This window comes from Lepisma saccharinum, chromosome 20, assembly GCF_977018435.1.
Source record: "Lepisma saccharinum chromosome 20, izLepSacc3.1, whole genome shotgun sequence".
NCBI lineage: Eukaryota > Metazoa > Arthropoda > Insecta > Zygentoma > Lepismatidae > Lepisma > Lepisma saccharinum.
Genome location: NC_139248.1, coordinates 69,430,594 through 69,445,388, shown reverse-complemented (window position 1 = coordinate 69,445,388; position 14,795 = coordinate 69,430,594). Strand labels below are relative to the sequence as shown.

Below are 14,795 nucleotides of genomic sequence, written 5' to 3'. Positions count from 1 at the left end.
AGTTACGAAGTAAAACGTTCGCGTATAATTGCCATGTCATGTAATTTGCATTGGACTCATTGAATACTACTGAAACTGGTAAACACAAAACGTAAACAATGCATCTATAGTATAGCTTCTAACAACATTTTTCCCTAATAAACTCAATAATGACCAATATGTCCCCATGTTTTATTCCAGAGCCCTTCATTTAATATAAGAAGAAACATTGTTTTGAGGTCATTTTTTTTTGGTAATTTGTTGGTCAACAAAATCCTAACCCTATTCCTTAGAAAGCCAAGGAAACACTTTGTAAGTTGCTGCTTACCTCGTGTGAATCCACAGATGTCTTGATGAAATCCGAATGTTCGGAATTCCACATCTCGTTGAGTATCTCCTCCAGCTTCACAACGGCCAGGTGGCTGAGCCCTCGACGCCTCCGCGTGCTGTACCAGATCGTCCACGAACCTTTATTTTTAAGGTCGGCCTTCCGTTCTTGGGGGCGAGCATCGGCGGAGGGTGGTGTCGTCGGTCGTCCGTCTGTCGACGTGCCTTCGTTCGGTGATCTCTCGTGCAGCTTCCTCTTCCTGGATGAAGATCGGCTCCTTGCGGCCTCTCCTCCTTTGTCGTGGCGCTGCTGTCGATTGCTGCTGGTACTAGACACCTCCTGTGCTGACGTGGCATCTTGTCTCTGTGGACGTTCCCCGTTAGGTTTCTGACCAGACGCTGTCTTCTTGCTTGCTTTGGCAGCGGCCGGAGTGCACTTCTGTCGAATCGACGAGCTGTCTGGAGAATCGTGTATTGTAATTACCAGAGGACCTTTTTCTTCTGCAGCATCTTCGTTCCCGGTTGTGTCTTTTCCGGCTGCATCACATTTACCCTCGTTTTGCTGCTTTGCAACTTTATTAAGAGTGTGAATCAACCAGCGATCAGTTTTGAACGACCTGTTATGTCTTTCGGACGATGCTCTCTTACTATCTCGACTTTCGCGTGAATTCTTATCGTCCTTGTATCTCGTCTGTTCTTTTACAATGCTGCTATTCTCACCCACTTTCTCTGTATCTAGCTCTAATTGTGTTGTGCTCATCGATACGCGACGAACTAAGGAGCTAGACTTCGAACGAGCAAGTTTCCATGCTCTGTCTGAATCTGAAAGTTGTTTCGACTCATCACGTAAAATATCTTCTAACCGTACGTTCTGTGAACCAGTGTCAGTCTCTTCCATAGGGGGTCCTTCCTGAATTTGAACGTCCCTTTTTAATATTTGTGGACTGCTATCGTGAATTTGAAGCACTGTGGTAAGATCGCTGGTAGACGGAGTAACGTTAACTGAGGTGACAGGCAAATGAACTGGAGGACCTTGTCTCTTTGGCACTTCGTAACTTCCAGGTTTCATATACACTGTATCCTGATGATCGTCAATGCTGTCAGAATCATCTCTTTCTACGCATGTTTGACAGCGAGGAAAACCATTGAGATCACTACTATAGTATGAGGCAGATGTATACTGATGAGGCTGATTTGTGTTTGCTTTGGGATAATAAGTTCGCCTAGGCCAGCTCTTCACATCTCTAAATTTACCTTGATTTCGACTTTCTTGATAGCTATGCCGTCGCGTAGATGCTGGCCTCCCTGAATCTTGTCTGACGTTATCTGAAGCCTGCTTCCATGAAGGAACCTGGTCATTATAGTTCAAGCTATCTCCTGTGTTGTTGGTTGAGAAGTTAATAGTTTCTGGTGCAGGAATAGTGCGACTTGAAAAGGAAATGTCTGCTTCTTCATTATACTGCGCTGGAAAGCTTTGGTACTCTAGTGTAGAACCACGATCTTGTGAAGGTTTTTTTATGCCAAGTTGTTCCATTAACGCGGCAGTTTTCTCATCACACTTGGTATCGCTACTTAGGACGTGCACCTGAGTATGTTTTGGAACTCTTTGCCTGTTCACATCCTCGCCACACATCAAGTAATCTGTCTGATTTTCATTCCTCTCGCCAATGCTTTCAAGAGACACCTTAGAGGAAGGATATTGATGTTGCCGCCTGTTAACCATTCTCCCATCGCAACTTCTTTCCCTTTGAGACATTCCATAACTACTTCCTCCTCCACTGGAATACTTGTTGAGGTAACTTGGAGAACTTCTTGAACGCTGACTTCCTTCGTAACCATAGGTAGACGAGAATTTATTTCTTTGCGGACGAATAGAAGTCCCGCTGTAGGTGTTATGTGCGAAGTTCTGGTCGTCAGCATGCGACTTGTATGTATGATATGTCGACGAGTTGCCAGGCTGTAGAGTCCACTTGCTCCTCTGGTTATCCTTTTGATAGTAATTTCGAGATCTCCTTGGCGCGGCTGATTGGGATCTGTAGGTGGTGTCTTGGTTATCCGAAAACCTTCGCTGGTTCCAGTGAATGTAAGGATTTCCAGCATTGGCAGCTAAACTGTCCCCGGTTGTATTATTCCTCGCTCCTCCAACAGAAGACGGCATTTCATACGTTGGAACTTGATACGAACTAGAATCTCTTCTGTACCTGCCACTGTCGCTGTTAGTTGAGCTATGGGCAGGAGACCTAGATCTGTACCTGTAAGGATTTTCCCTGATAGTCTGCTCTTTAACTTCGCCTGCTTGATGAGGATAAACAGTGGGTTTGGATGACACTTCTCTCGAAATTTGTTTCCCAAGAACTTGTGTCTGCGCGCTGCTGAATTGGTAGCTTGTACCTTCCTGCACACGAGACGCAAGAATCACTTTATCTTCATGTTCAATTCCGTTCTGTTGGTCAACTAAATTATATCTCTCCTCCGATATTTTTTCGTCCATTGTTCTACAAATTTGTAATGCGGCTTTTACAGCTTTCCCCGATGCATTCTCCCAATCATGGCCCGCTGAAAAGAATGAAGAAATGTCGGAATCACTGAAATGTGCCTGCATGCTTTTCAACATGTCAAAACAAACATCTAATGACTTCCACCCTTGAGCAACAAATAAGAAGAATGTTACCAACTCTCTTATTACAAAATCCTTCGGACTGCTGACTTCAAACAAGGCATGCATAGAATAAGGTTTAGAAAAGTACTGCATCAATTTCCCGAACAAAGCCATAATTTCATCAGTGCCTCCTATACCATGCTTGGTAAGTATACTCTGAAATTCTGTGCTACATTGTTTAATGAGATGCGCAAAAGATCTAGGATCATCTTCATCCCTATCAACAGACACGTCTTTTGTTCTATCCATAAGTTCTGCTATTTTGGCGACAAGTTCAGAAGATAAATTTTCAAATTTTGTGCGAGAATTATAAGGGGTGTTTTCCTCCATGTCCACCTGCGTGGAAGTACTCTTCAAGTTTCTGTGAGGTTCATTCTTTGGCTTATTTAAAAAAGATCCATTACTTCTACCACGCATGGGAGTGACGTCATAATCCTCATCCGATTCGCTCTCTTGTTTGTTGCTTCCATCGGATATTTCCTTGGGTCTTTCGTCAGAACTATCGCTGGAATCTGAAAGTTTTAATGGGGGTACAAATGTTTCATTTTCCGAAGGCACTTCGCCGTTTTCAGAGTTCAAGGGACGATCAGGTGAAGGAGTTGAGATTATCGAGTTAGTAGACACGACGCCTTCCGGGGATAGGGAGTTGAATGAAGAGTCTTTCTTTCCTCGTCTGAGAATTTCGATTTTGCTAGACCACTCCTGAGGCTTAATTTCTTGTAAAGGATTCTCATCTTGAGTTGTGATTTCAAAAACTACACTTTTAGATTTGTCAGGAGCAGCTTGTTGCTTTATTTCGAATAGTACTTCGTCAGTGGACGATTTAGAAGTATCTCGACTTTCTATTTGTTTATTTTTATACATTCCGTTTCTTGAAGTTAAACTTTCTTGCATATGCGTCGGATTTGCATTTAGCAGATTTGTTTCAGGCGAATTCCACTCATCTTTTGTTGTGATTGAGCTGCATAGATTCGACACCATTTTTTCTCCTTCAGCTGTGAAATCAAAACTAGTTTGAGAATCTGAATTTGACTGGTCATTCGCCTTGTCTGTCGATTGTGATTCACTTGGGGAACCTTGTGACTTTTCTGAGCTTTCGAAGCACTTAATAGTAGAGTATTTATTTGTGATATTCCCAGCAGCTAACCCCATGACAAGATGAACATTTCCCAAGGGTTGTTCTGCAATCCAGTCAGACTGAACAGGGGTAAACGTCTTTATCGGAGCTTTGGATGACTTTCTTAAATTGGGCTTTGAGGCAACGGAACGTCTCTGTGAGTTTCCTTTCCTCTTTTCCCTGCAATACTGAGTCATCGAGTAGGATGGTTTGGAGAAACTATTGCTGTTACGCGGGGTAGAAAACGACGCAGGTCTTAAGGTCGAATCTCTAGTTTCACTGCTCATATCACGATGAACTATGCTTGGTTCGACTACATTAATATACTGCGCTGTTGTGTTGTTAGATTTACTGGCACAATTCATCTGAGGAACAGTCGGATCAAGGTCCTCATTATTTTGAGCAGCCACGGTTTGTAACAAAGCTTGAACCACCTCGTTTCCACTCGAGTCCTGATGGTTTTCTCCTGTTTCCTTATGCTCTGCGGGCATCATAACTGATTGATTACTTATGGTCTGAACGGCGTTTATTCCAGGGACTGCTGTGTTTATGATACACGCTCCATCACTTGTCACAGTATGAGTAACTCCAGAGTTCCTCTCAGGATTTAACATCACCAATTGCGGGGACTGCTGATATCTTTGGTGTCTCATTGCTTGCGGCTGAGCTTGCTGTTGAGAGTATCTAGAATTATAATGCTGCGAAGGTTGGCCGTACTGCTGCGTATGTTGAGGCTTAGCTTGAAGATTTGTTAGAACGGGATACGTTTGATGTTGTGGGAATGTGTTAGGAGCGGTTGACACAACGCAAGGCACTGCTGGAGGAGGCGGATTCTCGAACATGCAGTATGTTACTTGCCCATTGGCAGAATCCATGCAAGGATTTACTACAACTGGGAACACGGACTGCTGAGACCGGCTCATGAAGGTCATATTACCCGGAGGGAGATTTCTGAAGGCAGTTTGCTCCTGTCGAAAAGTAGCTTGAGGAGCAGACTGAGTAAGCACAATGGTTGGAGAAGGTGAAGCTATGAGAGTGCCAGGATTTGCACCTGTGAACACTTGAGCTGCACAATTTGGATCTATTACAACCACGTTTGCAGCCAAAGACGTAGTAGACGGTGGGCCAATAGGCGTGAGTGATATTTGACCTTGATGGAAACTCTTATCTGTTGAAGCGGGTTTCGGGTGAGCTTGCCATTTACTCGCTGTGCTTTTGCCTGCAAGAAATAGAGGTGTGAGAGTTTTCACGAATTGCATCAAACTACGTTTTATATACAAGTGCTCAATGTGTGTAAGTTTTTAATAAGAAACAGGTGATAAATATGTTTCAGACTGCTAGTATAAAGCGATTCTTCACTTTCATTCATGGTTCATTATTATGTATGCTGCAACACAAATTTAGCATAATTTGAAATCCTATGTTGCTGTATTAAATTCCAAGAAAAATGCGACAACTTTCCTTCTGAAAATTGTGCAAACGCGAATTCTTTTAGCAATATTCCTAAAATATTGATGTGACATCAACTATTAGAAGACTGTGCACAGCCATCATTCTGCATATTATCCCGGGGCAGGTGATTTGGACCAGGAATTTTTCAGTCATTTCTCTGTTTCTGCGCGGCTATGAGGCCCACCCAGCCTCGTATCAATGGGTACCTGGGGCAACCCTTGGGGATAAAGGCGGCCGGGAATGATTCTGATCACATCATCCCAATTATGGCCAAGATCAAGGATATGTGGAGCTCTAACCTCCACATCACCCCCATATGCCTCATGGCATGTGTGCACACAAACAGGGGTACCTTTACCTTTTTACCAATCTCCGCTCTTGTCTGAATTGCAGTATTAATGCCTGCAAGGCCATCGGGTCAGGTGGTGTTATCTTTGCAATATATTTGCTTTGCAATTTCTCTTAATGTAGGTTATTTGTTGTGTGGTGCAATTCAATTAGGAAATTTTTGAATTTAGTTAACTGAGATAATTGTCTGTAGTCAGTAGCGGCGACTGAGTGCCAAAACAGTGGGGTGGCAGGCAAGGGCAGTTTTCTTATTCTTGGTAGACACGGCTTAGCATTATGAGGTCACAGAGCGGGGGCAAAAAGTGATGAGGGGCTGATAAGATATCAATTCATCAACTTCTTCGATTGTCCAGATATTAAGAAATCGATGGAGCTTCCACACCAAAGCGGGAACGACATCGCTGCAGAAGCACCATCGCAGGATGCCGAATAATATTTTTCACAACCCCATCCTAGTTTAATGCGTATTTGAGTAAATTCTTTTTTGTTCCAGCATTTCCAGCACACAATTTCCCTTGAGGTTCCAAAGGCACGCTGCATTCTGTTCGTGCTCTACATCTTTCGTATGCTGGGATGAAGCCACCCTCTTGTGTCCATCCCCTTCCTACCCATTGATTAAAGTGGAAATTCTTAGGTGGGGGATGATTGATCGAGTTTAAAGTGGGAAATATTTGTTTGATTCGACATGGAGATACTGAAGCAGGTAGAGTATGCTTGTACAAATTACCGTAGCTGCATTAGATGACCGATAGGTCTTGTGGTGAACTCGCTGGCTGGAAGCAGGGTTGCCCTGTCCAGAGAAGTTAAAATTACAAAGTTTTCAGAGTAAAATCAATCAATTATTTTTTCACAAATACGACGGTTGGGGCATGTCATGACAACTATTTTTTCAGCGAGAATGTGGCACCAGCACGAAAATAAAATGGAAGGGGGTAGTGTATGGTACTGTGGAATGTATGAACAATGCAGAACATTGTATAATAGTTGTAGGATAGAGAAGTGAAAAACAGTGCTCCCCTGTGCTTAGCACTACGCCATGAAGGCGTATATGGGGTGTGGGGGTAACGCCCCACACTTTCTTGATCCGGTCGTGAGTGGGGATGATGTGATCAGCATCACGCCCTGACCGCCTTTACCCCCCAGGGTTTCCCCCAGGTACCCATGTTATTCGACGCTGGGTGGGCGCCAGAGCTGCTTCCAACGTTAGAAAAGTTCCCGGATTTGAACCGGCCGGGGATCGAACCCGGGACCTTAAGCATGGTAGTCAGACGCGTTACCGACTGAGCCACCGCAAACAAAACATCTTTAAATATAGCATCGTGTCACACGTGGTTGCAAGTCTGAAAGCATAGGAGCATTACAAGAACAAGAGAGGCGCACACCACGGTAGTACACTATTCCCCACAGTTTTCCACCAGCTCCCTGTGGCATTTCTTCCCCGAAAAAACGGCTATTCTGATGCACGAACGCTGTTCACACCGTCGCACGATGGTTCACTCAACAATGAATTACCACCACTGCACTCTGTACAATAACCGTTCATCACACTGCCATCTAGTGATGTGTCCACATACTACGGGTGTCATGTTCTCAGAGACATTGTGGCACCACCGTTTTACTTTGAGATAAATATAGTTGCCATGACTTATGCCCCAGCCCTCGTATAACGCAGATATGAAAATATCAAACAATAGTTTTCTAGAAACTTCCTTTCTCATTGCTCAGGCGAAATCTAATAACAATCTATCGATTGGTTCTCTTGACAACCGTGATCCAAAATCATCCCTTTCACTTATACGGTCTTGAGGAGGGAAATGCTCACATCTTAACTAGAGTAAATGCCCTTAAGAAACTAATGCAACCTTTCACACCGAAACGCTGCATATGCCTCAGTGTGGAATCTCCCTAACAGCTAGTAGATAAATTCTCGAAGCTACACATACTTGCCTGCATTTCGTTGGCTGTGGTAAGCAGGCACGGTCGGGCAGACCAAATGCGTGCTGTGACTCGCAATGAACGAAGATCGAGGGCTCACAGGGTGCGAGAAGGTGGTTCTGACGGTGGTGAAGGTCTGGCAAGGGGTAGCAACAGGAGCCACCCCCGCGGCTCGGTACTGAATACTGCTGTCAGGGTAAGCCAGCATGGTTGGCGTCCCCACCAATGTTGGAATTTCCTGCACCAATCAGATGCGTTAATAAAAGATTAGACTGTTTACAACGAGCTTTTCGCAGTCTGGTCGAAACTGGTGCCATGGTGTTATAAGGTACCTCTAGAAAGTCTCACGGTTTCAGTGATATTCTGAATTGTTTACTTCATCAATTTTGAAAACCCACTGTATACTTTGTGCCTAGTAAAAATATGTTCAAAATGCTTATACTGAGCAAAACGAGTGGCATTACCACAAAAAGAGGAAGAAGAAAAACATGTCTCACACAGTCCACGGAATATCTTGTTTATAAATCAAGAGGAAAGATAACGTATTTAAATTAATTGCTACCATCTTATGGAAATATTATCCTGTAATATTTAGTTATGATGTCTGTATGAACAAGTTTTACTTACACTAGTAGACACGTTTTTCAACATTTGAAAACACTAAGTACTGGATGAACATTGGTGTTCACCATAACTAGAAGAAAATAACTGTTTTGATTTTTGCGCACATATTTAACCGCTGAAACATACCATGTCAAAGACGTTCAGGCGATAACATAGATATAACTAATTTTTTCATTTGATAATATCTGTATACGTGTGTGTGTGTGTGTGTGAAAGAGAGAGAGAGAGAGAGAGAGAGACCGACAGACATGCAGACAGACATAAGAAAAATAAGTGGCAGTTATAGCTCCGTACGATTTATAAATAGTGACAGTTCTCATGAAAAATGCGTGAAAAAATTAACATTAAAACACACATAGATCAAGTAAAACTGGTGATTTAAAAAAATAAAATATTTTCATTGCACCATAATTTTGAAAATGCACAATATTTACACAGGATGATAGAAAAAAACAAAATGCAACTTCACAAACCTTGAAGTGAGAAAGAGAACATCATGCACTATACCATGCCAACACCAAAAAAATTTACTGCTAACACTTTTTAAAGTAAAAAATCATTACATGTATGGGCATCACTGTCGATTAACAATTGGAAATTGTGTGGATATATTTTACCACAAGACTGTTTTTTTACACGTTTCTTATTTTGAATATTGGAAATATATCATGATTCCATTTCTCTCAGTTCACGAGCACCACAGCGACTATAATTAACTAATAGCAATAGTTTTCGACGTCCACTGCGAAAAACTCGTGATTTCTTAGACGTTAAATTACTTATCAATACAAACAAAATTATCTAACTTTAATCTAACATAAAAACTAGTTAACTAGCAATAATTTTGATTTATTCTCTTAGATGGCAGTACTACTGAAATCGTGTATTTATATCACCATACGAATTTGTCGTATTCATGGCTTGAAATGTAATTAGTTAAACTATTTTCTCCACTTCCGTATGTGTGACGTTGAATTGCTGGATTTATGGACTTACATTACAATAATATTATTTATAATGGGACTCTAAATCTACTTGAGATATGTTAATCGGCAGTTTTAATGAATAACTTCAGTTGTAAAATGTCATGCTTAATTGAAACGAATGGTATTTAGAAATTGACAAAGTAACTTTTAAGGTTTGAAGTTTAGCAATATATCAGAGAAGTGAGAAAATATCTACAAATAAATTAATATAATTTTAATAGATTCCAACTGTAGAAAGAAGATTTCAGTGGTGAATAAAGAATTTAGGAATTTCATTGGAGCTTCGATACTGATGTAGCAAGTAAAGGTAAAGTTTTTCTGTATGACATTCAATTTCAGAGCAGAAAATAGGCAAATAATTGCTAATATCAGCGTAAATAATAAAGTTAATAAAGTGTGATGATTTGTGGAACCAGAATAATATTTGTCGTAAAGGATGAAAAGTTAAAAAGAAAGAAAAAAGCACATGGTTCTCCCAAATCACTGGCAAAATTTTCAACATTGGCATATAGGCACCCTTGATACACATATAATAATTAAATAATTTATGTATTCTGGTAATGTGCAGATGTTCTCTTTCTCACTTGGAAACCACAAAACCCAATGGCGATTACTAAAGAAGGAAATCTTAAGTTTTGTATAGGTTTAATTATCACTAAACTCGTGTATTTGTTAATTTCCCTTCATTCATTTCATCTTATTATCATTCATCCTCATCTTCCAATCCGGCTCACCATGGCTTTTTATGTGGCCCACCTTAGTAGTTGGAAAAAATCTCTATATTTATTTTGAGGCACTGCAGTTGGTGTTAATGTAATATAGCCCGAGACCAATTGTTTCAAGAAGTTACTTGTCCTGTCCAGTTACAGTTTCGACACCCCTGGTTTTAGACACCTCATAGAGGTGGTCGCTTAATTTTAGGCATGATGGATGTGATCGTCCTTTTGGACGTGAAAGATCAATTACTTCTATGGTTAATGGTAATTTATATCGATTTAGACATCTAAACAGAATGTTCTCTTTATATTAGCTGGCAAGTAGGGTCGGGGGTGATTACCATTTATTCTTGCTTTAATTGACAATTTTTTTTTGCTAGTTTTGTGTTCGGGGTAAGAAATCACCCTCTCGGTGTTTCCCGTGAATTCACCCATGTGTGTCCCCATCCTAGCCTAGCGGAACATATTGACGTCAGGATGGGGGGGCGGAGAGGGAGAAAAGAGAACGAAAGAAAAAATAAAAAAATAGAAAGGACGAAAAGATAAGAAATAAAGAAACAAGAGAGACAGACAGTGAAAGAGAAGGATGAGATGCGAAAGAAATCATAAAGAAAGAGAGAGGCAGAGAAGCATGAGATAAGGAAGAAGTTTATGAGAGAGAGAGAGAGAGAGAGAGAGAGAGAGTGAGATATGAGATACACTAGATGTTCGGGAAAGAATGAATAGACATAAGATAAGTTTGAGAGACAAAGATGAGATGCAACAGAAGTTTGGGAAGAGAGAGAGAGAGAGAGAGAGAGAGAGAGAGAGAGAGAGAGAGAGAGAGAGATCAGATTTAAAAGAAGTTCACGCACGCGTTAGAGAGAAGAGATATATATGGAAAAGTTAGAGATAGAGAGAGAAGGATGAGATGTTTAAAAAAAATCGAGAGAAAAGGATGAGATAAAAAATAAGTTCGCGCGAGAGAGAGAGAGTTGAGATATGCAGAAAGTTTGAGAGATAAGGATAAGAGATAAAATAAATTTACGCACGCGAGAGAGATATGAGATATTGTGGAAGTATGAGGGAGAGACGGAAGGATGAGAAATAAGTGAAGTTTAAAGGATTACATGTACACACAGTCACCGGCAATAGAAATGGGACACCTAGACCCTGACATACTTGCTATGCTGCAAGGCGTTATAAAATATATAGTCGACGCGCTAGCTACGTTAACGACCGGCTGGCTTTGAAGTGGACGGAGCGCGCCCACCAGCTGCAACAATCACATTCAATGCACAGTGTTGCCACACGTCTACTCTACGCCACCTTGTCCCTCCGCGCACAACCACCTTCCCACGGTCTCCACACTGAAGTTGCAAAGAACGGCAACAGCGTATCCGCAGTCATGTGACTGAGACTCCACGTGGAGTAGACGAGCAGACTGACAGCTGCGCCAATTGGCTGAAGGTTGAGTGTCATTGGACGAAAACAACTCGCCCCCTATTTATCCCCACCCACGTTCGTGGCGGCGGCTTTCTTTAGTTCTTCGACGTTAACGAAGTAAACGCGTGGAGTATACGTGTGTTGCCTAACTCAACGGCGGTGGTAGAAGTTACCATTGAAAATTTGCTATTACAATCAACTTATCTCCGTTGAGTTAGGCAAAACACACAATGCCTTGCAGGGTAGCGATCATTTCAGGATCTAGATGTCCCATCTTTATTGCTGGTGAGTGTACGAACATTTCGAGGGGGATGGCTGGAATACAAAATAAGTTAGAGTTAATCCGAATAAGGGCGCAATGTGTCTCCAGCGGGTGTTGACCCCGGAACCCCTTGCTTACCCCGTGGTGAAGTTACCACCACGCTAACAGGAAGAGGAACCAGGAACAGGAACAACCAATCTTAACTCTCGTGTATTTGTAAATTTCCCTTCAACCATTTCATCTTATCATCATTCATCTTCATCTTCCAATCCGCTGTGCCACGAAGACACATAGGCGATCTAGATGCAATACTCCACACATTCTCGGTCTCTGCTATGATGGAGATGATGTGATCAGCACTACGCTCCACTTTGACCAATGCACTCTTTAAAAATTCACGTTCCAAACGTCGATAATGTAGATAGGTTTTACCACGGAAGGAATCCTGCATTTATATGCAAACCCGAAGTTCACAAAATGAACAGGTTGGAAACGTGGACAATTGCAAATGGTGTAATTTTTGTTAGTAATGTTTGATTAACGACTTTCTATTGGGAGGTGAGAGCGGGCGATCATGTTCTTTCAGCTGTCTCTAACTGTATATTAATTGTGAAACATTTATCATTTTTACCTTATCAGTAGTCATTCTTTCTTCTTCCCAATTATGTATATTTCAGACCAGTAGTGTTTGATTGTTGTCTTAAATCTTATCTCCGTTTTATATCCACCATTTCAAGTTTCCACATGAGAATGTTTTATCAAATCACTTTCTTACACTGAACGTCCTAGTTAAAAATGCAGTTTGACAACTCATGATTGATGTGTGAGCATTACAGCGTTTACGTGTGTGACATTTTACACACATAATTTAAGGTTCTAGACATGAGATTGGATTAAAATATTCATAGAATGAAGTACTTTGTGGTGTCTGTTAACAAGTGAAAAAAACTTGCACATTATGGCATTGGCTGAATGCGTGAAAAGCATTAACAAAAGTGCGTTACTTTAAAAATGTAGCAAATTTTGACTTCATTTGTCTGTGAAGCATATAGGCTGCAGATGCTAGTAAAGTCTCTTGGCGAAATGTGCAAATTATATGCATTCGCCAATATCTAACCTTAATGCAATTAAAAATGATAATAATTTCCACATTAATTCATTTTGTTATTTACATAGAGTAGGACCACTTTTCGTGGAATCCCCCATATATGTAATTGCATGATAGTTTACAATAACAAGCTTTAATAAGACATATCACTCCTGTGTACAAAACATTTTTTGTGCACTCTTGCAGTATTCGCACAGTTCAGTTTTTTGAACCACTCAATAGTGGATTTTCTCATTCTTGAATATAGCAATTTTCTACGAATAAATACTGTTTTTCCAAGAAAACAAAGATGATTTCCCCTTCTGGTTAGATTTCGGCAAATTAGAACAATGGGCTTGTTGGACAGTCCTTTAGATACCTACTTAAAAATAATCATCAGAATATTGCACAAGTAGCATAACTAATTTAGAAGCTAGTTCAATTTGCAAGAACAAGAACGTTAAAAAAAACTCCACTAAACTATCTTAAAACAAGCAAATCTTCTTGATGCAGCAGCTTTAAATTAATTCTTTGGTTTGCATAAGAACCAACCTTTTTACACTGCGTTTTACATAATTAATAGTTATCAGATCAGCATACAACTATAAATTAGTGTAAATTATTCTTACTTGAGTTCGAAATTCTTCTAAACTTTCATTAATTACAGTGTATTGTACGTTTAAAACTTCTTTGCTACAATGAAACAAACAGCTGGTAACTATCGACATAACATTATTAATCTTGACTACACATCCAGTGCATATTTATATAAGATATAATTAGGTTTTATTTGTTGCTGCAAATGCTTGAATATCCCACAGGCAACTTAGAAGTTCTTCATGATCATAACTAACTCAATTAAAAAGAAAATCAAATAGGGAATTGCAATGCTTGGTTCATTGTAGTTTTAAAATTAGATGCAGTGTTTTGTTTCCACCTCTGCTATAATGTGTATATAATTGTGAAAATTAATGTGCATGTAATTCGACCATGTTAATATTAATACATTGCAGAATTTCTTCTGCAGCGTGGAATGTATAAATTTACCAAATTTTGACTCCATTGTTTTCTGAACTACAACATGAAAACGATGAAACAATTGACTACATAACTAAATAAATTCCCTCTAAATACATTGTTTTAGTTGGATTGGATTTTTAAGAGAATAAAGATTGAGAGATTAAATCTTCAAAAATGCAAATTAATGTTCCAAACCTGAAATAAAACTGATAATAAATCATAAATTATCAACGGTTACGTTTTCAAACTTAATGAGTACGAGACAAAATAATTTAAATCTAGACAAGTGATTACCTTAATAAACTCCACATTTGAACAAAAATTCAAAATAGACTAGAATTAGATTTCCTTTAAATATAACCTATTCATTGACATTTTGGGTTATGATAAATGTATTCCCTCTCGCTAATCTACTGCACGATTCAATACACATTCAAGTACAATATGTTGCTTTTTGTAGCTTTTAAAAAGTTTTTCCAATTTACACACCTGAAATTGAACGTCCTTCTTCACCTGCGAAATTACACTCATAACAATAATATCAATTCTTCTAGATTGGTTTTTGTATAATTCTCATTGAAACATTTGTCTTGCTCCCCGAGTCGAGAATCAGCTGACATTCATAGTCATTTATTTTATACCGTTAATCAGGGGGTGCTCGTTGCTATGTGAAGTACGTATGCATTACGTCATCTGGGAGGATCGGGTTTGACGGTGCTCATTGCTATGTGCAGTAAGTTTGGTGCGGGGTACATTTAGCTACTAACACGTCGCAAAAATCGGAACAAGCAGGTTGTTGATTTTGTAGCGTTCCATTTATTTTTATTTTATTTTTGTACTTGTAGACTGCAATCATGT

The 14,795-nt window shown here is 40.1% G+C and overlaps 1 protein-coding gene across 2 annotated transcripts in view; it reads right to left on the bottom strand.

Moving 5' to 3' along the window:
• Positions 1-14,558, bottom strand: part of LOC146003321 (uncharacterized) — a 34,280-nt gene extending 19,722 nt beyond the window's left edge. The window contains exons 1-3 of one of the 2 annotated variants that reach the window (XM_083141586.1): positions 14,427-14,558; positions 7,830-8,055; positions 308-5,301 (exon numbers count right to left, since the gene is read on the bottom strand). In XM_083141586.1, coding sequence (XP_082997712.1) covers positions 308-5,301; positions 7,830-8,055; positions 14,427-14,468 — 5,262 coding nt within the window. In that variant the 5' untranslated portion in view covers positions 14,469-14,558. Of the gene's footprint in view, positions 1-307; positions 5,302-7,829; positions 8,056-14,231; positions 14,344-14,426 lie in introns of those variants that run through there. The other variant, XM_083141587.1, reaches the window with a different exon arrangement.
• Between the last annotated feature and the right edge of the window lie 237 nt (positions 14,559-14,795).